This window comes from Danaus plexippus, chromosome Z, assembly GCF_018135715.1.
Source record: "Danaus plexippus chromosome Z, MEX_DaPlex, whole genome shotgun sequence".
NCBI lineage: Eukaryota > Metazoa > Arthropoda > Insecta > Lepidoptera > Nymphalidae > Danaus > Danaus plexippus.
In genome coordinates this window covers 6,847,689-6,869,528 of record NC_083559.1, presented here as the reverse complement: position 1 = coordinate 6,869,528, position 21,840 = coordinate 6,847,689, and the positions used below count along the sequence as shown (strand labels likewise).

Genomic DNA, 21,840 nt, shown 5'->3' with positions numbered 1-21,840 from the left:
TTCTCTAAATTATATTTATCGATAATTAATCTGTAGTTTCGATATATATACTTTCAGTTACCCTAGAATTAATAATATAAAAGTAGGGAAGTCAAATTTATTATAGAAAGAAAAAAAATAGGAAAAGCTCGAGGCGCCTGGATCAGCAATACAAGCATTGTTTTTTGTCTGTATTAATTTTGACATTTTTATGTTCGTAACTTCCACTTATAGGATTGCAATCTAGACAGAGAAACCACGTATTTTTTTTTTAGTAATTAGAGCAAAATGTAAAATAACATAATATATTATTGAAAAAAACATTGATTAATTTTTAACTTATATAATCAGCATATGTATTTTAGGATAAAAAAATTATATCAATTTTTTTTTGGAATTAAATTAAGATCAAAGAAATATTTAATATCTTCTATTTCTATGATATATTCTCTAAAATCTTTTTAATAATTAAACATAGATTTTGTATATTTTTAATTTACAATAATATTTTGTATGATATTATTAAGTTAAATATAAACATTATTAGACAACATTAAAAGTTACCTATTTTCTACTTGTGAGATATTTAGTATTTTTGACAAAATGTAAAAGACACAATTTTTATAATTTCTGACCCACTATGAAATTATTTCATATATGTAATTAGACTGCAGTACATACTAACTAAAGAAATCAATAGTTGTACCAAAGACAACAAAAACGACATCCAAAGACAATTTACTAATCTTAATAAAAATAAAAAGATGGAACTAGAAGTGTCATATTCTGAGCAAGATTCCTCATTTTCCTTGGAGTTTTAGAACGTTTTCTAAGGGTTGAATCATAATTTTAAATATTTCTATTTTCATAGTTTTACCACTTTCACATTGTCATTCTCCATAATGATCATCTAACCGGATATATACTAATATCCTTTTTCTTCACAAGTAATATACGCATATAACTAATCTATGTTATATATATGTCATACTGTGCAGTAGTCATTTAAAGTGGCTAGTGGACCGATCTTTTGTTATTCACATCATGTTTCAATATGATTTTTTCTTGGCAAAAGCTACTTTCTTAATTTAAAATGTAGTATAGATGAGACATGGACAGTGAAAAAAAGAAAAATGACTTTTACTGTGTTAATAATAAGTGGAATGTGACACTTGCGTAGTTGATTTTTTTGTTTCTTAAGGAGGTCTGGCTATGTAAGTATAAGTATTGATTACTAAATTAAATAAAAATGAAAAGTGTATCAATCATTTCAATAGATTTAAAATAAGTGTCTATTTCATTCAGCTCCTTATTTCAGTTCTTAGATATTATATACAATGCTATATATATCTCTATGTATTAAATGTGGTTTAATCATAGCATTAGGTCAATCAAAATGGATTTTGCTTATATCAGCTTGTTTTCAGCATTTTTACAATGACTTACTAGTATGATACCCCAAGATTGCCGAAATATTATAACCTAATAATACAGCAAATCTTAAGCGAAACTAAGTATAATATGTTAAAGGGAAACCTTCCAGGAAATTACTATAAGTGTTTTCTGTTTGTTTTATGTAGTTCCAGAACCTTCTTTGATCTGTTGTGCTGATTGACAATAATTCTAGGTATTTCTGACTTTGTCTTTTGAACTTATAATTAAGTCTGTAGTTACCAGGTTTTTTTCTTACTTTATTTAATAATTATTGAGTTTAACAAAAAGTAAAAATCTCTAAAGCAATGCTTGAAATTTTATAGATTTTAATGAATTATTTTTGATTGAGGGTATATTTTGAGAAAAGGTTTCGGAAGGCAGGTATCCTTATTTAATTAAGTTAACTGTAAATTTATCGGATTTGTTTTTTTTTTTTACATAAAGTGTTTGATCTGGCTGATTCTTTGTTAGCTAAGGAAAAAGTTGTGTTGGTTGATAATATTTTCAATATTTTCTAACACAAAATTTCAATCTTCAAAACAATGTACAATTTTAAATAATAAATCGATTATAATACATTTAATTGTAATATTAATAACTTTTTATACACTTGTATATTTAAAACTTATCGAAAAAATATAATAGGGTTTCTAATACAGGTAATATTGTACAAGGAATGAAATACCTTTGTGCTATTGTTTTAATTCAAACCTTTCGAGTGTCTCATCATGCTATTGAGAGTTTTATGGATAATTGCCAGCACATCTGAGCTATTTTATCTGGTTGTTTTTTAAAGTGAAAAATACATCATTTTAGCAAACCATAATTGTAGATTTTAAGTATAATATATAAAACACACTATAGATAATATCAATACTACCAGATTCGAGTGACATCTTTTATATTGTAATATAAAGAAATTGTAGTGTTGTTTTTTTTTTTGGGATTATCATAAAATTTTATATTAGTTTCTAGTAGTATTTACTTTTTATTGATTTGGCTATGTTCATAGTTGGTTTGTTGGAACTATTTTCCCTGTTCTTCAATGTAAATTTTCTACTAAAAGTACAAAATTAACATTGAAAAACTTTCACACAGATCTGGGAGGAAAACCAAAATAAAAATTTTGATACTTGTGCAAGATGGCTCATCATAGGATAAAGTGCTCTATTATAAAAATTAACAACATTATGAGTTTTATGGATAGAGCTATGCTGGGAGTTCCACTATGTGATCAAATCAGATTCAGTGGAGGAAATCTATGGAATAACCAACATATTAAAGATAGTGCTGAGAGTAGCTAAATTCAAGTGATTAAGAACTTGGTACCTAACTCTAAAATCAACAGCCAAATGTACCCAGAGGTTTTAGAATGGCGACCATGTTCAGGATCAATATCCGATGGATTAGTATATGTTGTGGTGAAATCTTGGTAGATTTTGAAAGAATAAAGGCTAGAGTTTTGAGGTTAGGGAAGAAGGGTAGAGTCTATGATGACAATAATCCAATTGTTTTCATGCAATACTTCAACAGTTGGTGATGATTTGTGATTTCCTAGAAAGTTTATAACACTGCTGACTACCAGTAAACCTTCTAAACCAGTAACCTTCTTTGATGAATCAAATTTTATATTAAATTTTTATTAAATGTCATTTATTCTGAAACCTATATTTTGATTTGTGTCTAAGTTAATCATAAATTTTCAAACAAACATGGACACAAAATTTTCTTTTTTGAGTCTTTAAGCAACTGTTCCAAAAAAGAAATAAGGTGAACTTTTATAGGGTTAATTAGATTTTCCTAAACAATTTGGTGATATTTATAATATTATTTGTTTACGCAGATAAAAAAGAGTTTTCATTACTTTGACATATAGATATTTAAAGATAACAACAAAAAATCGCTCATAAATACCTAAAGTCAGTTCTAATATCAAAATAATGGGCTTGGACACAGAGTTACATTAACAGCTTATTGTCATCTAAACAATGAGTTGTGATGGGCGTGTCACCATTGCAACTAATATTTATGAGGAAACCAAGAGAGGTTGCACAATTTCCGAGAGGGAATCAAAATTGAATTATTTTTTAATATTAGAATATAGTATGGTTGTATATAATGAGATAACCTCAATGCACATGAACCTTTTCATTCAAAACATACATACAGTGGACGATGAGCAGGATTGTGTGACATTGTTAATGATATATACCCTTAACCTTATTCCACAACTAACTGTACGATAACATATAACAGATTCACGAAAATATTTAAAGCAACGGAAAAATCTTTTACTTTAAGAAGATAGAAGGAGATATTTTTGATTTTAAAAAAAACCTGATGTCATATCATAAAATTTGATCTTTATTATATTTAGTGTTTAAAAACTTCCAGAAAAATTTTGTAATCTCAAAAAGGAAATCATAACACGTTGTGTAATAGGAATCATTGATTTGTGGGTAATAATTTTGCAATTAAACTGCTATTACAAACTTGAATTGCACACAATGAGTTATAAAGATTATTATTTACATCAGTTGGCAATTTTATATCATATAAATAACATAGAATTATTGAGTGTTGAAAATAGTGTTATATTGTTATACCTCCATTATATAAGTTTATTTATAAAATATCCAGAGTGTTTTATAGTCGATGACTGTTAGATAATTCTGAAAATACATTTATTAACTATAGGTACATCAAAATTTAATTATGTACCTATGAAGGCTGGGGATTTTTAGAAATACAAATATGGATATTTGCATCTTGCTCTATCCTTATTAAATTTCAATTGGTTTATAAGAAAAATAAATCTAAATTCTGTATATAGCATAATACATTGTACAGAATAAAAATACTGTATAACAATTGATTATGTCTTTCTACAACAATATACCTACGTATATGATATATCACATTCTAAATGTAATAGTGATTTATAGTTATCATGGTAGATGACAACAGTCAAGTTAAAAATATAACTTTTTTTAGCAAAGTATTAAAAAATTATATGTTCTATATATGAAGTAAAAAGTGAAACTTGCAATTTAATAATGAAAAATATGTCTTTTATTCTCTACTATTTATTATAATTTTAACCTTTTCAATCTCTGGGATAAAATCTTCTGTGCTATTCTGATCTTTGTTAAAGAAATTCCTTTGATTATTTGAGTGTTTTAACTTGTTTATCTAGATGCTTTGGTGTTTCCTTTTTTGGATTGGATTAATTTTTAACTTAATTTTTTACATAACCATATGTAATAGACTTTTTTTTCATTAATTATAATATTGGACAGGGAGAGACAGACAAAAAATCTTATATTTTAAAGATATCAACGTAGGTAGTGTGGGTTATTTATAATTTTAATCAAATAGGCAAGCTTGAATCGTCTTTTAATATTTAACCTAATTTGTTTTGTTTCAGATACAATATGGCAGTCAAAAAACATGAGTTGGTTGCGGATAATCGCAACCAACTGGATCTGACTGCGTTGGCGCAATACTTCCAGATGATGAATGAACAGGCGAACTATCTGCCACCACCTCAAGAGCTTGTTAAACATTGTCAGGATATTGTTAAATGCTTAGGTAAGAGGATATTTCTATGACTTTCACCTGCGTATCGCGACAGATGGGGTTTTAATCGATCCACTCTCTTTAATTGCAAAGATTGATTTTAGAGCCTGTTTATCGATGGATAGCACCAAGCTTCATGTCTTGTTTAACAATAAGTGAAAGCGTCCTTGCAAGAAAGTTCATTTCTCGTTATGAGATTTTTTGTTTCCTAATGGGGTTTCGGCGAATTTTGCTCTTAACAATATTAACAGAATTACTAATAGCACGCAGTAGTACTAATAGCACGCAGACGCCCTAACCTTTTCTGATCTTCGACAGAGGAAGTGTTGTTTTGTCTGTTGATAATATGGTTCATACAAACGTATGATATCCATCTTGTGATGTGTCTAGATTATGAGCGACGGCTCTATACCCACTTTGTACAAATCGTTCACTGCATCTTATGTTCTTTTATACCCCTTTTCACAATGTAATATGATAAGGAACACGAAAATATATATGAAGTGGCGCAAAATCAGATTTTAAAAATAATATACGTGTTCCAAATTCAAAATAAGTAAAAAGTTAAGAAAGAAAAGGTTTTATGGGACAGTATTTATGGCAGGTGTAGTTACAAGCTAATATTAATGTATTCTAAATCCAAAAAAAGTAGTCGATATTTGTGTGATTTATATAAATTGTCGTATTTTAGCAAGAACAACAGGAACAGAGGAACAATTATGGCAACTGCTACAGCCAGTCGAGAGGTTTTTGCTTCGCGTAGTGACAACAGTACACGGCGATGTTCGTCATGAAGTCTTTACAGCAATTCTAGACAAATTCTATTCCTACATATCAGATCCACGTAAGTATTATAATTTACTAACATTGTTTCATTTGATTTAAATAGAGTAATAAAAATGCTGATAGTTATCTGTTATGTATAATAGAATAATGTAGAGTAAATAATATAAGAATAAATCCATGTATATAAATCAACTTTCATTTTTAAGTTCCATTAAAAAAATCTAATCGTTAGACTTAAAATGCACGATGCAATCTCGTTCTGCGACTTACGGTCCCAGACATATCTACCGACAGCATAGCCATTTACTATTATTATAAAAAGTAAAATATATTGTTATTAATGAATAGATCATACATTACATGGGTACTTATTAATAAAAAGTGATTATACAAATAATTGCAATTAAAATAAGGGATAAGATATGTTGGACAGACTTAAATTACATCCATTGTTTCAGAATCGGACGCATGTCCCGCGACTGCCGCGGTGCTGGTAGTGATCGACGAGTCTGATGACGAGGGTGCTTTGTCAGCGGCCCGTTGGTTGGTCCAGCAGCGTGAGAACGGTCCGGCCGGGGCTGGACTGAGAGCAGCGTTGTCCTGCCTATTTAGATGGTTATTACATTGGCACGGGACGCCTGCATTGGGGAATTGGATAGTCGCATATATAAAAGCTTTGGAGGTTAGTTAATTAGTATTAGTAAGATTTTTTTACAAGAATTGTGGTAATATTTTGTGCTAATAGGTACACATGTTGTAAAAATCATCTTTAATATCAAGAGGCAATTTTTTTTAGAAGAAGACTTTTTGGCAACCTGCTGGATATTTTTGGTTGTTCTTTGATAATTGCTTAGGTGTAAAGCTTTTCAAGGATAATGCAAAATTCTTATGTAACAAACGTACTAAACTTCTAAATGTCTTGTACTTAATGTTTTATAATTAGCATTACAAGTCTATTACTCACATAACAGTGATAATAGCGATCATTATTAAAATTGGTTGTAGTCTTAAGAAACAACCAAACGTTGGTATATTCCTTTATTAGAGAGTTTTAGATATAAGAATATCGCGACATCTCTTCCAGATTTTACAGTTTATAAAGCAATTCAAATATAATACACAAGTATTGTTTAAAACTTGGGTTAAACGCCTGGTTAAAGAACTTCCCATGTTTCATTCACACTTTAACACGGTGCTTTTAATTCTTTTGCGGTTACTCAGTCTTAACAAATTTTCGATAAACAAAAACCTTAATAAACTTTAATTTTGACACTATGGTCAATATTGGTCTCAACCGACCACTTTTCCTCAAAGAATTTAATTGATCCTAAGTTCGCCAACTATCTCAGTGTAATATAACTATTACACGATTAGAGCGTCATCGGGATATGTGATTTTCGTTTTGCTGGCATCGTAATTAAAAGTTTGCTGCTACCTGGACCGAAGTTCCTCTTTGGTCAGTACAGCCGAGTGAAATAGATGGATACGAAAGTTTCCACTAGTTTATATAGCCGCATCTATAGATTTTATGTAAATTCTGCCTTATACTTCTTAATATTAACGTTATATCTCAAATATTAAAGCAGATACCATTCTAAGCGTGTACCAAAGTTGATTCTCGACATTATTTGCGCTAAATCTATGTATAAGATATTTATTCAATTTATTTGTAAGAGCAAAACAACATTAATATAGATTCGCTGCATTCTAACGTTTATTGGAGTAGTTAGGATATGTAAAGGGCAAGTTAGTTGTTAACCTTTTTCATTTTGTTGCCAGGAAAACGAACAATACGACATATTGATACAGACGAGTTTGGACAACGTGGCCAAACTTCTATCATCAATGACCAACCCAGCACCGCTACATCAGAAATCAGCTGATGTTATCTTTCACGTTCTATCATCTTTGCGTGAATCCGCTGAGGCGTTTGATAGGGTAAGTAAAAAATATCACTCTCACCTCACTAAAAATTGATCAATAAGTAAATGTTGAAAAGTATTTGACTTTGTTTACTTTAAAATCATCCGTTTAAAAAATATACATATATCGGCTAACGAGAGAATTTAATTTAAATCTCTTAATATTTGATAAGAAATGAAAGTTTGTATATAAATAAATTAGAGTATCATTACAAATTTCTTAAATAGATCAGTCAAACACGTTTTTCAACACTTTCGGAGATAAAGGTGATTCAAAATATCTATAGAAGTAAAATTCACCCCAATTGTATGACCACTTGAATTTAGTATAGTATATTAACGAAATCAATGAAATACGTGGTCTAAAATTTTTATTACTGTTTGTTCTCATTGGAAGTATTAAAGACCTAACAGGCTCATATTATATTTAGAATAGATAAATTTTCAAAAGGATTAATCTCATGGAAATGTCAAAGGATTTCTAACACAAAGCGTTTTGAATGTTGAAATGCATTTATCGCATAGTATGTAGGGCTGTTCGGACAAAGAGAACACCTGTCTTTAAAAATAAACTTGCGCTTCTGAGAAATTTTATGTGTGGTATCAAAATAATCTCTCATATGTGTAACTAAAGTCCGGAAACATCTTCATATCAAAAAAATATAAAATTTATAAATAATTCATATTCAATTGATTTATTTTTTTATATAAAAGAGTTGCTTGCGTTCTTATGGTTATGGTTATTATTTCATTTCTTAAACGAATAACCGATAGTACGCTTTATTATGCGGGCGGTGGCTACTCATACTGGCGACTGTATTGACACGAACCAGCTTATACGCAGTGAAATCATGCTTTTGCGGGAGAGCACAAAGCCCGCTAGTGGTTAAAAAAACAGTTGACAAACAAAAAAAAAGAATATATCATCGCACAGTTATATACATTTTAGCAGTAAATAGGTAAGGTGGTGAGACTTATTGGATTAAGAAGATAAGTCCATTTAATGTCACCTGTAATATTCATTCGTTATCGTTTAGTCTTCCAATGGAAAGGCAACCTTGAAAATAAAAATTAAATGGATTGATAAATTTAAAATGTACGCATTGTAACAAAATAATGTCATACAGTTTGAACTTACTTCACACATTAAACTCACATAAAATTATAAGAATATAATATATATTTTTTATCAGGTCTCAATTAAAAGATCATATGTATACTATATACGGTGAAAGACCGATTCAATTTAAAATGATCTTCCTAGGAACTGTTCATTTTACTGAAACAAAATATAAAAATGTTAATAAGATTATGCAAGCCCATTTTAGCCATTGTCAACCAATATGATTACATATATGATTACATATTGGTTGACAATGAATCTATTTTAGAGTCCAACAGATTGAAGTTGAAGATTATTGCGATTCTAACTTATGTCGTCTAAATATTCCTATTATTATAAAGATATATAACGTATCTGAAAAAATTGGTTTTAATTTACTTTGACAACAAAATATGTATTATTTAATTACAACTTTCGTTTGTATAATACCCAAGTAACAGAAAATTATTAAAGTAAAAGAATCAAAAATTAATGATTTTGATTGCTGTATATTGAAACAAATTCTTTCTATACCTTATTGTATTTTTTTATGTCATGCCTTTGAATTAAGTGAACGGGAAATAAGATTATAATAATTTTTTATCGTTGGTATGGTTTTAGATTTTTAGTTTTTGGAGGTGGCATAAAAAAGAGCAAAAGGTATACAATTTTTATTTTTCTGAGAGTTTCTTCTGTGGTTAAATTTCTTATATAAATGTGTTAGTATTCGAATATTCTTTACGAACCCTATAAGGATAAGGACGAAATTGAATTTCAAACAAACTGGCTGAAAATAACTAAAAACAACAATATGAAGATGTTTAATAATTTATGTTTATTTTTATGTAGGAGTTCAAACTTGAGATTTATAAAAATCTGGATTTTTTATTTGCCCAAAAAACGTGCGATATAGACACTAAAACCACTTTGAATTGTGGATTACATGAACAATTTTTTAAGTGGATCAAGACGTATCAAAATGTGTTTAATTTTTCGTAACATCAGAAGAATTCTTAATAAATATATCTAATTAATTAATAATATGTATGAAGTATTCCATTATAATCGTTCTGCTTTAGTTCGGTTTACTCAAATATGTTGCAAAGGGTTCCGAGAACTATCCTTGATCCCATATGGCGGTAATGAACGTTATGCAGCAAGTTTTCAGCATGTAAGATTATTAGCGCATGCTTATTAGCGCCTGCCCAGCCCCTGCACACAATATCGATTTATTGCATAACAGTCAGATTTGTAAAATATTTTGCATCAATACGGATACCAGATTCCCAATATATCTTCATATTGATCTCATTTCGAAGTAACGTACGTTAAAATAAATATACAAATCACTTTATGTAGAAAATATTTTAGTAAGAATGTGACGATGATACAATAGGAAATAATTCTTCTGTACATTCCTCACTGTACAAACACCGAACACATAGAGTGAAGTTACATCTCTGCGGAGGTCTAAGGGTTTTAGGATGTCTGTAATACTGAGATTGCTTTCAATTGGAATTGCCCGGCTTTGTGCATGGATGTTGTTGCTATTGATGGGCTTCGGATAACAGTAATCCATATACCCGTGTGGTATGAACCTCTGACTTGTAAAGTTAAAGAAAGTGAACCGGTGTGCATTTTGACTGGTTTTATTTAGTACTGTAACTTCTTTGGGAGCTAATTAAGTTTCGTTTTTCAAAGAAATTCAAATACTAATCTCTTTTGCCATTAGTTTTAGGAAGACTCAAACAGTTTCACTGATGTGTTTTAGAATTTTTAAGTTTATTTTAAAATTGCAATTTCGGTGTCTCAGCAATTTGTCTTAATGTCTACAAATTTATTATAAAAGAATAAGGAATGACTAATTTTGCAAACTAACTCGCAATGTATTTTTATTCGTATGCAATCTTGAAATACGATTTTGAAGGAGATGTCATCCCCTAATGAGCTAAAAATTTGTTAAAAGTATATGTATAAATTTAGTATGAATTACAATCCATATCAACATCAAATACAACAAAAGATCGCGGACTTGTTATAGTTAATAAAATGTGGATATTAAATATAAGAGCTTATTGAGAATAACAATAAGTTTAGATTTAAATACGTGAGGAGCGGTCAAATAAATTTTTATTTAAATCTTTCATTATTACAATTTATATATAATTATTTATCTTCGTTTGATAGATATAACTTGTTATTGTGACAACTTTTAAAATATACTATGGAATTACATAATAATTTCACCTAAAGTTTTTCTTTAGTATGAAAAATAAAATTTATTAGGCGTAATTAAGAGGCATATAATACAAGCAGGCCAGTTCATTCTCGACGCAACCCTCTCACATGCGTGCGACAGAGTGCACGCGAAAAAATCTGAAGAAATTAAATTTTTGAACATGCCTTTAAAAAGTATATCCATTATATAAGCAACGCTTTTAAACACATGCCAGTGTAGTGACTTCGCCTGTTAGGGATATGCTTTGCTATTTGATATTATATGCATCACTTTATAAGATAACTTACATTTATCACTCGATCGCAGGCATGTTTATTATGTGTTAAAGGTATTCACTGTTGATATTTTTCACTAGATATCCACTGAAATTCCTGATGTGCTGGTAAGCCTGGCGTCTGACAGTGGTCAGTGGAGTCGCCAATTGCTACAAACGCTGGTAGACATACTCACATCGATGGTCGATGGAATACTTGAAACGCTTAAGGGCGACGCCCAAGACGTATTCAGAGATAAATACGCTGACGTGGTGAGTAATTTGTATCTAATAACTTTTGAATTTATTTTAAACAACACAGTTCCTCATATTGTAATGGACTATTAGAACCACATAGTGTTTGAGATGACCACGAAAAAATATTCGTGCTTTTTTCTACTCAAATTGGTTGGAGGTTTTAATTTTTAGCAAGTAATTAATCGGTGCTAACGGGTGTTTAAGAAAGTCAACTCTTTTTTTCCAACTCCAACCAACAAAAAAAAAAAAAATCTGATCACTGACATTTTTCGTACTAATTTATTATAATTATGCGTAAAATAATATTAATTTATTCTAAATCACTTTTCTGTTTGTAAAAGCTTTATAAAGCTTCAATGCTATTATTGGCGAAAGGAACATTATCTACGATTTTTAAAAATTACGTTCACTCTAGACGTTTTCAGTCTCTTTTTCGATAGAGTAGCATACTTTATGACGCTTAATATCGGCAATCGTTTAAGTTCTATTATTATTTTTTTAAAGACCGGAATAGTTTAAGCCATATAATGAGGGTTGTATTGCGATTCTAAACTTGATTCGCTCGGCCCCCAAAGATGGATAATGGAAATTTAATTTTCCCTGTTTATCCATATAGTTTTCAATACTTTTTGTTGTTATGAACAGTAAATATATGTACATATTTATTTTTTTCTAATATCATACCTTCCATTAATTTAAACAATACATACCTAATTGTTATTTAAATATAAATCTAATGAAACGTTTAATACCCCAAAATATTCTGATTAGTTTCAAACATAAGCTTGAACAGCCTGTAGGATTTTAGCCAAATTTTTGTACAGTTTGTTTCTTTGACATGTATTTGTTATCATGTCTGAATTATTTTAAATAATACGATGACAACAAAACATTTAATAAAAAATGCATTAATTATTTTCGTATAGTTTTACAAATATAGTTTACTTTTCACGTTCTATATAGTAAACCTGACTCTGAAATTGCCTTACCTAATGAAAAGGAATTTAATACTCGCTCTACGATTCTCATGAACTTGCTTTGAAATTGAACTGAACTATGACGCTTCTGATCCTTTGACTCCAGCACAAAAACCGTCAGCGATCGGAAACCTCTGAAACGAAGGTAGATTGCACAAAGGGAATTAAAGTTCACTGTACAGTTTCCGCCCCCGCCTAGTCAGGCAAAGGCCGTATTCGCAAACGTCTTTGCAAATAGTGCAAAAGGTTTAAGAGATATTAAATGACTGAAAATTACTCGAATAAGATTTTTATTTAAAAAGGAATATTTATTTTAACCAATAGAATAAACACAATAATTTGTAGATGAATACTAAGTCTTAGGAATTTGATGATTTACATTAAATATAAACTTATAATTTTGAGCTGCTCATCTTATGGTTATTTCTGTGGCCATTAAAATAAATTAAATATCTTATAAGTCTCTGTTTGCATTTCTATTTTAAAGTTTCCATACGAAGATATACTATCCTATAATTAATATTAGTACGTACGCTTACAGGGTGACATAAGTTTATATGATGATGTTATATTAAATTAATAAATCAATTAATAATAAGAGGTTAATAAATTCTTTTTGTGCATAAATGACAAATTGATAACCATGTTTCGCAACATGTCGGTAATGATTATTGGTACGTAGTGAATATGTTTATACATGAGTGGTTGCATTCAGCTTTAACGTTATTGTATATAAGATATGCTGCTGATACTCAATTGCATCATATCGATCGGTCAACTAATTAAGTATTAAAGGAAGAAAACCTCATAACTGTTCACGTATTCTACCTGTCTTTGTGCTCTGTACTTTCTTGGAACGATATTATTTGTACATTTTATTGGCATCTGATAAATTTAATTAACGCCGTCGGCGTTAATTAACAGGACGTATAAATATGTATAACAAGTTCTGAACATTTTGAATATAAATTATAATAAAGCGTATCGTACGAAAGGCGTTCCACGTTGCAAAACAATAAGTAATTATTGCGAGGAACGTCAAATAGTCTGAAGACTGTCCCAAGCAGCTCTTATTTCACTTGAAATCCGACAAAGGTTTTTGGAGTTGGGTACATAAAATGTAACCTGTTATGTCTTCTTAGAATCTCTTATGCAGAATACATTGAGAAAATATATTTTATCAAAAGATAGTATTTATGTAATGTAGTCTATATGTTGATACGATCACATACTCAATGGCTGGCAATAGAGACACTTTTGTAAAAGGAAATGTTAGTGTACTTCCTTTGTGTCGAATATATTATATTTTTGACGTCTGTAACTATTTATGTTACAAAATATAAAATGTTTATATGATTACAAAGATGCATATATGTTTTTCAATGTTTTTTCTTGTTACATGACTATTATTAAATTAATGTTTTAACAAGACGAATTTTTTGTGTTTGTCATAACGAAAAGTCTGTGAACTTGTGATTTGTTATATATAAAATTTCTTCTCAAACATCAATCTCATACTGTATGAAATGATTAAATTCGATTTTATTTTATATATATTTTTATAACTTTTTTATGTATGAAATCTTTTTTTTTGTACATTCAGCTTTCAGCTTCTCGTATAGAACATTTAAATTCAATAAAGAAACCCTAATTAGATCTAAACTCAATGGATAACTCAGTAGAAGCTGTGGCCGGAAGTTGGTTACATATAAACATGATACCATAGCGTATCGCGTCGTTATAATTATCGTTACCGGAAGCAATATGAATCCACGACCTAAAATTCGTAAACATTTGTAATTCTACACATCAACAGTATTGAGTAATTATTATAAGTAACAATTTAGAAATATGTATGCACAAATAAGTAAAAATATGTATGGTGAAATAAAAAATAATTTCTCATTTCTATTCAACGTTTTTGAATTTCACTCTCGACGTTCGCTGGTAATTTCATTGGCGATAACACCCATCATTCCTGTCATTTCAAATAACCCTTATTGGTTTAATGCAATGTGTAAAGTGAAAAGAGTTGTCCTCAAAAGCTTTCATGTTAATAGGTTACAATTATTTGCAGTGAATATCGCACTCTTGTTATGAAATATTTTTTTCTAGGAATAAAATTTTGGAAGGTCGAGATGATATCAGCGTAACAGGGCGAGACTAGTAAATTTAATTAGTTTTTTCTGCACGTTAGATAAGGAATGAGTTTGATATGATCATGTTATATATGCTTTGGATAAAATAAAAGCTGTTAAGATAAGTCAGGGCATGTTCGGGAACAATACTTGAGAAAGCGAAGAAATCGCTCAGTGTGTAACTTTCTGTATATAATATAAATATAAATACACACACACATATATATATTACTGTTTTTAATTAAGTTAATGTGGAATATGCAGTTCGACAATATTAATGTCTACTTGCTAAGTTATAATAAAAATCTGTTCGCCATTTTGTGGTTTTATATTGAAATATGAATAAATGGTATACATAGCTAGCTATATGTATCTGCGAAAACCTAACGATTTCCGGCGTTGCACCGCGCGTCAGTCGTTCCTTCGGCCTTAATGAAGGCAGACCTGTGCAATATATTCAGGGAGGCTAGGGTTTCAACAAGTAATTGTCTTTTACTTTAGAGCTTCATTTTATATGTGAAATTTGTATACGAATAAATCGTATAAAAATGAAAATAGATAAAAACAAATAAGTTAATCAACATATATATTTTTTGTACAAGATACTGTGCCTGGAGAGGCACATGGCGACCCGTGGCTGCGGTCACCTGCAGCTAACACCATGGCGGACCCGGAACGTATGCGTTTCGGACACACCACACGTCCCCATGAGAAAGGTTGGCCTCCTCAACCTCGGCAACACATGCTACATGAACAGCGTGATGCAAGCTTTGCTTGTCACCAGGCAGTGAGTACCAGCTTTGTATTAGGATAACTAGCTATAAACAATTCCTTTTTTTACCTTTTTTTCCTATCCATTATTATATTATGTCTTAGGACTTTTTCGTTCTTGTGTAATTTTTTCGTTGTTCTTATTTCATGATTCGTTTTAATTCTTAACTTTGAGGACTATTTAGGGCCTATTTGTTTCAAATTTTTTTGATATTTCAGCTGCAATTGGAATTTCTGATTTTAAGTCGTCGTTAGCAAAATTTTATTAGTTTATTGAAAAATTAAATTAAACAGAACTATTGAAATTATTCAGAAAAGCTAAGCGGGTACAACCTCTAAGACGTAACGATACCAGTTACTCTCCAGAATATAAAAAGGATAATGGAAAACTGTTATCAAATTATTGCACTGTCATCGGTCCTTGATACGTATGCAAAGTTTTCATATTATTCAGACTTCTAGAAACCGCTGAAAATTAAGCTCCAAGATTCTTTTACATACATACATCCAACCCAAGATAATAAAAGCGTGTAAAAAAAGTAATATTTTTATAACTACATTATTCTCTTTTCGTCTACTTTGATGTAGAAATGAGACTTAACTTATATTTACTCAGCGGTCTTTTCGTCTGTTTGCCTCGTAGTAGTTGAACATATTAAAAAGAACATGGTTGCATGGTCGCTTGGTCATTGTTGGGACACTTTAAAATTAAATATATTTTCGGATTTAATAATATTTTAATAAAAATACTGTAATATTTTAGCAATAATCGTAATATTATTTCAACTTTCTGGATCATTCGCCTTGTTTAAAAATTATGAAATAATTTCGTTAAATTATACACAAAATTCACTTGGATTTATTAGTAAATTTTTTATTGAATATCTATTGGGTTTGTAGTTTCGCCTAAAACAGATCAATCAACACATACGCTAGCGTCTATACTTGAAAGGCGTAAAGGTCTACGGGCAATAATATATACGAGCCAGTTAGACAGTACCTACTTTGGAGATAGTTTTAAAATTGTACACATTAGAAGTAAACATCATATAAATGATACTAATATTAAATAGACAATGAAATATTAGGGGACGTTATGCGGTTGTATTAATTGATGAACGTTAAAACCTCGATGTCAACATGTTCACGTTATAAATTCATGTCGACGGCGCTTTATAATTCGTATTCAATGACATCGATGTACTTTTAATTAAAAGGATTTACATTCATTAAATCAAAGTGCATACATGATTAACTCTTAAGCTCTCTCTTTGATATGTAAATAATGTAAAATTTCATTGGAAATAGATTAATGTCCCATAATCTTCTCAAACGCCGCTCGGAATCAAGAGCAAAATGCCATTTAGTCTATTAAAGGGAAATTATATTTTGGAGCTTGATTGCTTTGCGACACAAAGGACTTTGATATCCAATGGGTTTTATATTCCCTGTCATCCACATGTGCATAGAAGGTAAGGGTGCATTGAAACTATAATTATTAGTTCCAATGTAGATTATTAATTAGGTTATAGCTGTTTTATTAGAAAATAGGAATAATTTCAAGAATTCCTTGAGATTTATAATTAACAAACATAATCTAATAGACAGTTCCGAAATCGAACAAACATCCGCATCTCTTCAAAAATGCTAGCGAGTACTATGCTAAGATAATCCTAAAGGAATTATTCGATATGCTCATGCGATGCGAAAGGTTTACTTTGGCTTTTACGATTTATGGTGAAATATTATTTTTAATATAGAAATATTTGTTTGACGTGTGTTCGGAATTTGTTTCTGGCTTCGTAATTCTGCGAAATTTCTCTGATATTAATTTTGGATAAAAAAAAATTGCTTTGCGTTTTTTTTTTGCGAATGGTTTTTATGGTTTGTTATTATTTTATTAACTTTATTTATTTTGATTTTTCTTTAATGATGTTAAAACTTTAAATTTAATTATACTACTATAGTTGCATTTTGGTCAAGGCCATTATTTAATAATGTTTTTCCTATTACGGTTGAAGGAAGGGGAATAGATTAAAAAAAAATCGCATCTAAGAACATTTAAACATTGAATACACATTTTTATAACAAACCTAATAAAAAAAATCTATCTTTACGATAAATTTTAAATCTCTTTTCTATAAAAGTTATACGTAAGTGCACATAAATATAAAAAAAAGTAAATTTGTTTCCTAAATACAAAAATATGATTAAATTATTAAAGTGTGAGATTTCAATATTATTAGTAAGAAATACTAGCATTGTATGAAAATTAATAATCTCCAGTAAGCTAATAAATAATTATGAATAACAATTTCAATATCACGTCGTAGTTTTATACAGGAAAGTCGAGAGCACATTTTAAGCTCGGTTGATGAAAAATCTTTCATTAAATATAAATTCATACGAATATAAGCTCGGGTATTTAGCGAAAAATATATTTTTTTTAAAGAGTAAATGAAAACCTAACAGTCCTTTGTAATTAAATATGTATTTTATAATGTAGTCTCAATATTCTTTACTTAAATAACTAAGTCTATCAAGTCTTCAAGTATCAACTTGTATAGTACACTGACCGGTATTTTAATAAACTTATTTCTCGAAATATTCAGAAAATATTATGTTCTGGGACGTTCCACACGAAAAAGAGCTTTATTTGAACAGATTGTTTTTATATTCTCACAATAAAGTCTTAAATAGTCTGTTATCAATACAACACAATAGAATAACGCCGCTCATGTTCAGTTATATAGATGTTAAATTCTAAAATATTGCAAATAATATATTTGCTATTTCGATTTGCTATTTTGATTTTCAATTTGTTTCTCAGATATTAATTACAACGTCCTACAGATACCTGTTAGGGAGATTCGTTTTGTGTCTCTGGCTTTGACAGAAACCAATATGTATGATGCTTCCAGTCGTATGCACATAGAGATTTAAATTACGTACCTGTTAGTATACGGCTTATCGATTTGATATAACTAGTAGTAGGGAACTCTGATAATTGAAAAATAATAGATTTGAATTTTATTATGTAATAAAAGATACCGATCCAAAAATTTTTATGTGGAAAAAATAGGTTGTCAAATATCTTCCCTCCGCATTTTGTCTTTTAAATTTCGCGGCTATGTACAAAGCGCTACAGAGCTTGTATCTGGCAATACTATACATTATTTGACAGGTTTTGACATAACCTATAAAATGACGCTATGCACGAACAGTTGGGATATTGCGTTCAACAGTTATAGACGTGGAAACATGGAGTTCACTAACTCCGAAATTCGAGCTATTTTAAAATTTTCCTTCGCTTGAGGCAAATCCGCTAAAAAAACGTTCCGTGAGATTAATGATGTTTTGGGGGATGGTACTCTCACTTCGATGGGTCTCTCACTTCGAACCATGGAGGAATGGTTTCGACGATTCAGAGCCGGTGAAAACGACACCATGCATAAGCCCGCCGGCGGATGACCTGTGCAGATAAATACCGGTAAAATCTTGGAAAACATCGAGTTAGACCGGCATGTGGCATCTTGTGATATCGCCCAGAAGATGAGAATTAGTCATCAAACCATTTTAAAACATCTGCAGAAGACTGGATACAAAAAATGGGCTTGATGTTTGGGTGCCGCAAGATTTGACGCAACAAAACCTTCTGGACCGAATCAACGCCTGCGATATGCTGGTGAAATGGAACGAACTCGACCCATTTTTGAAGCTGATTGTAAAAAAATGAAAAATGGATCACATACGACACTATCAAGCGAAAGCGGTCGTGGTCAAGGGCCGGTGAGTCCTCCCAAACAGTGGCCAAGCCGGGATTGACGGCAGGAAGGTTTTGCTGTGTGTTTGGTGAGATTGGAAGCAACCACTCTGAGCTGCCCCCACATGGCCAGACGCTTAATTCTATAATTTACTGCGAACAACTGGACCGCTTGCAGCAGGTGATCGACCAGAAGCGTCCAGAATTGGCCAATAGGAAGGGTTTAGTGTTCCACCAGGACAACGCCAGACCACAGACTTCGTTAATTACTCGTTAGAAGATACGGGAGCTCGGCTGGGACGTTTTATTGCATCCACGGTATAGCCCGGACATAGCGCCATGTGATTACCACCTGTTTCTGTCCATGGTGAACGCCCTTGTTGGTGTAATGTTGAACTCAAAAGAGACTTGTGAAAAGTGGCTGTCCCAGTTCTTCGCAAATAAGGAGGGGGCTTCTACGAGGGGGGGTATAATGAAATTGCCGTCTAAATGGAAACAGATTGTCGAACAAAACGACACATATTTGATTTAAATCCGATCACTGTAACACTTTTTATAAAGCATTGAATAAAGAGCAAAAAAGCGGAGGGGAAATATTTGACAACATAATAAATATAATTAGCATCGTAAAGTGACCGGTGGAGTTTTTTAAATACATCCAATAAATTAAAAATAATAGAATAAATCTTTTTATATTCCTTATCTTAAAGTAAACGTCTTTTGAATAAAATTTCAGAAATGGAAATGTCTTTGGAATTCAGTTATAGAAATTCTCGGAAAAAACTTTGACGTCAACGCTTTTCTCATAATTACTAGGAGTTTAAAATAAATTTGTTAATTATTTTTACTTTTCCTAACCTATTACTTATGGTCTTAGTGATGTAAAGTTTTTGTGTTGGATAAGAAATGACACATATAAAATAAAAGTTGTAGGCAAAGTCTATAATTTGTAAAAAAAATTGGACAAAATATATTTTTGATTTCGATTTGACTTTGATGAAATTTGACTTACGTGTCTCTCGCCGCAAATAAATATCCTTTTTATATTTGAAGAAATAGCGAGATAAATAAGTCGTTTTACGGAAGTATAAAAACTAGACTTTTTCTGTCTCCATCTGGATATTAAAATGGAACATATTTAAAGTTAATGAAACACCCATTTTCTGTTTTCATTAAGCTTATGTTTGCCTATATCCAATGCATTAAAGGATTCAGTGCATAGCAACGACTTATTTACATTAATGTCATTAAACATTCCGTACCGCCGCTTGAAGGCTTTGTATTTTAAACAGAAATGTTTGAAAATGCAGATTCCTTTTTAAACTCCCACTAACATGCATTATTAAGCTATTGAATGCAGGGTTTACACAGAATTTAATAAAATTCGACAGTTGTGGTTTAAGACACGATGATTATTTTTTCAGACAGTGTTAAAAAAAGGTCTTAATAATACTCTCTTGTCATAGGTTTAGTACGCATGTGATGCTAAAGATGACAGCTGTGCCCTATTGGGCAAAAATGAGCATACTGTTCTCAAAGATGATGCACTCCGTATCAACCAAGCTTAACCCGGACGAGTTCTTCAGTGTTGTGAAGCCACCGTTTTTTACGATGGACAACCAGCACGATAGTTCCGAGTTTCTCGGGTAAGTATTTATTATAAAAAATATTATATTGATTTCATTATATGGAATTGATGTGTTTTTGATTTGAATAGAGAATTATTTAGAAAAAAAAAAACAACAATAATACAACTTGCTACCATATTTTGACGTCGATTAATACTAAGTGTGAAATATTATTTTGCTAGGTTTTGCCTCTAACTTTTTGCGTGTCGTTTTTGTAATTAGGCTCTGAAAAATGTATAGTGCACTAAAACAATAGATAAGGTAACCAAACGATAGAATCAACTGTAGTCTTTGTCACATGACTTCATAGATAATACAATCGGGATACCAAGCCCGGTGTACCTTCATGAAAGTTTTTGATATTTTTTTAGCCTTTGTCTTATCCACAAGGTAGATTCACAAGGATATTTATTTCAAAGAAACCTTATTTTTCCCAGCTTTCAAAGTTTCTTGAAATACGAACTAAAGAAAATAATTTATTTTCTTTTTCTACTTCTCCATCAACTTTTTCTTAAAGCCCTTAAAATTATGCTTCATCTTTATCCATTACTATTTTCCTGTAAAAACTCAATAGTTTTAATTTTATTTTAGTATACTGTATATGTTTAAAGCTAACTTAAAAGTAATGAATAATAAATATCGTAATAAGAAGAGATTAGATATTCATATAATAGTGGTTTTCATAAAGAAAACATTAATGTCCATTCAAGTCATCTTTTAATAATCTATGTAAATTATATACACATTTTTTATAACACATTTTTCTTTTATCGAATACTTCAGTTTTGTTTTGTATAAAAAAATACAAAGGCTTGCGGGGACCGAGTATCTAACGAAGTTTACAGGAACGAGGTGAAAAGGCAATGTTTCCGCCTTCTACCCACGCCGCGCCGGTTTCCTATTTATCAAACGATTGTTCGTTTTTCAAATAACTCTATGAAAAAAATTATGTGTCTCGAGTTTTTGACTCTATTTAACGCTGTTCTTTTAAAATTGTAGATAATAAACACT

The 21,840-nt window shown here is 30.5% G+C and overlaps 1 protein-coding gene across 3 annotated transcripts in view; it reads left to right on the top strand.

Annotated features, from left to right (window-relative positions):
• Window positions 1-756: 756 nt before the first annotated feature.
• LOC116777162 (ubiquitin carboxyl-terminal hydrolase 35) overlaps window positions 757-21,840 on the top strand; it is a 30,519-nt gene continuing 9,435 nt past the window's right edge. Inside the window, exons 1-9 of one of the 3 annotated variants that reach the window (XM_061526040.1) lie at window positions 757-814; window positions 1,084-1,193; window positions 4,841-5,004; window positions 5,684-5,836; window positions 6,237-6,460; window positions 7,558-7,716; window positions 11,397-11,567; window positions 15,270-15,454; window positions 20,668-20,847. In XM_061526040.1, the coding sequence (XP_061382024.1) occupies window positions 4,848-5,004; window positions 5,684-5,836; window positions 6,237-6,460; window positions 7,558-7,716; window positions 11,397-11,567; window positions 15,270-15,454; window positions 20,668-20,847 (1,229 nt within the window). In that variant the 5' untranslated portion in view covers window positions 757-814; window positions 1,084-1,193; window positions 4,841-4,847. Of the gene's footprint in view, window positions 815-1,078; window positions 1,194-4,543; window positions 4,754-4,840; window positions 5,005-5,683; window positions 5,837-6,236; window positions 6,461-7,557; window positions 7,717-11,396; window positions 11,568-15,269; window positions 15,455-20,667; window positions 20,848-21,840 lie in introns of those variants that run through there. The other 2 variants (XM_061526039.1, XM_061526041.1) reach the window with 2 other exon arrangements.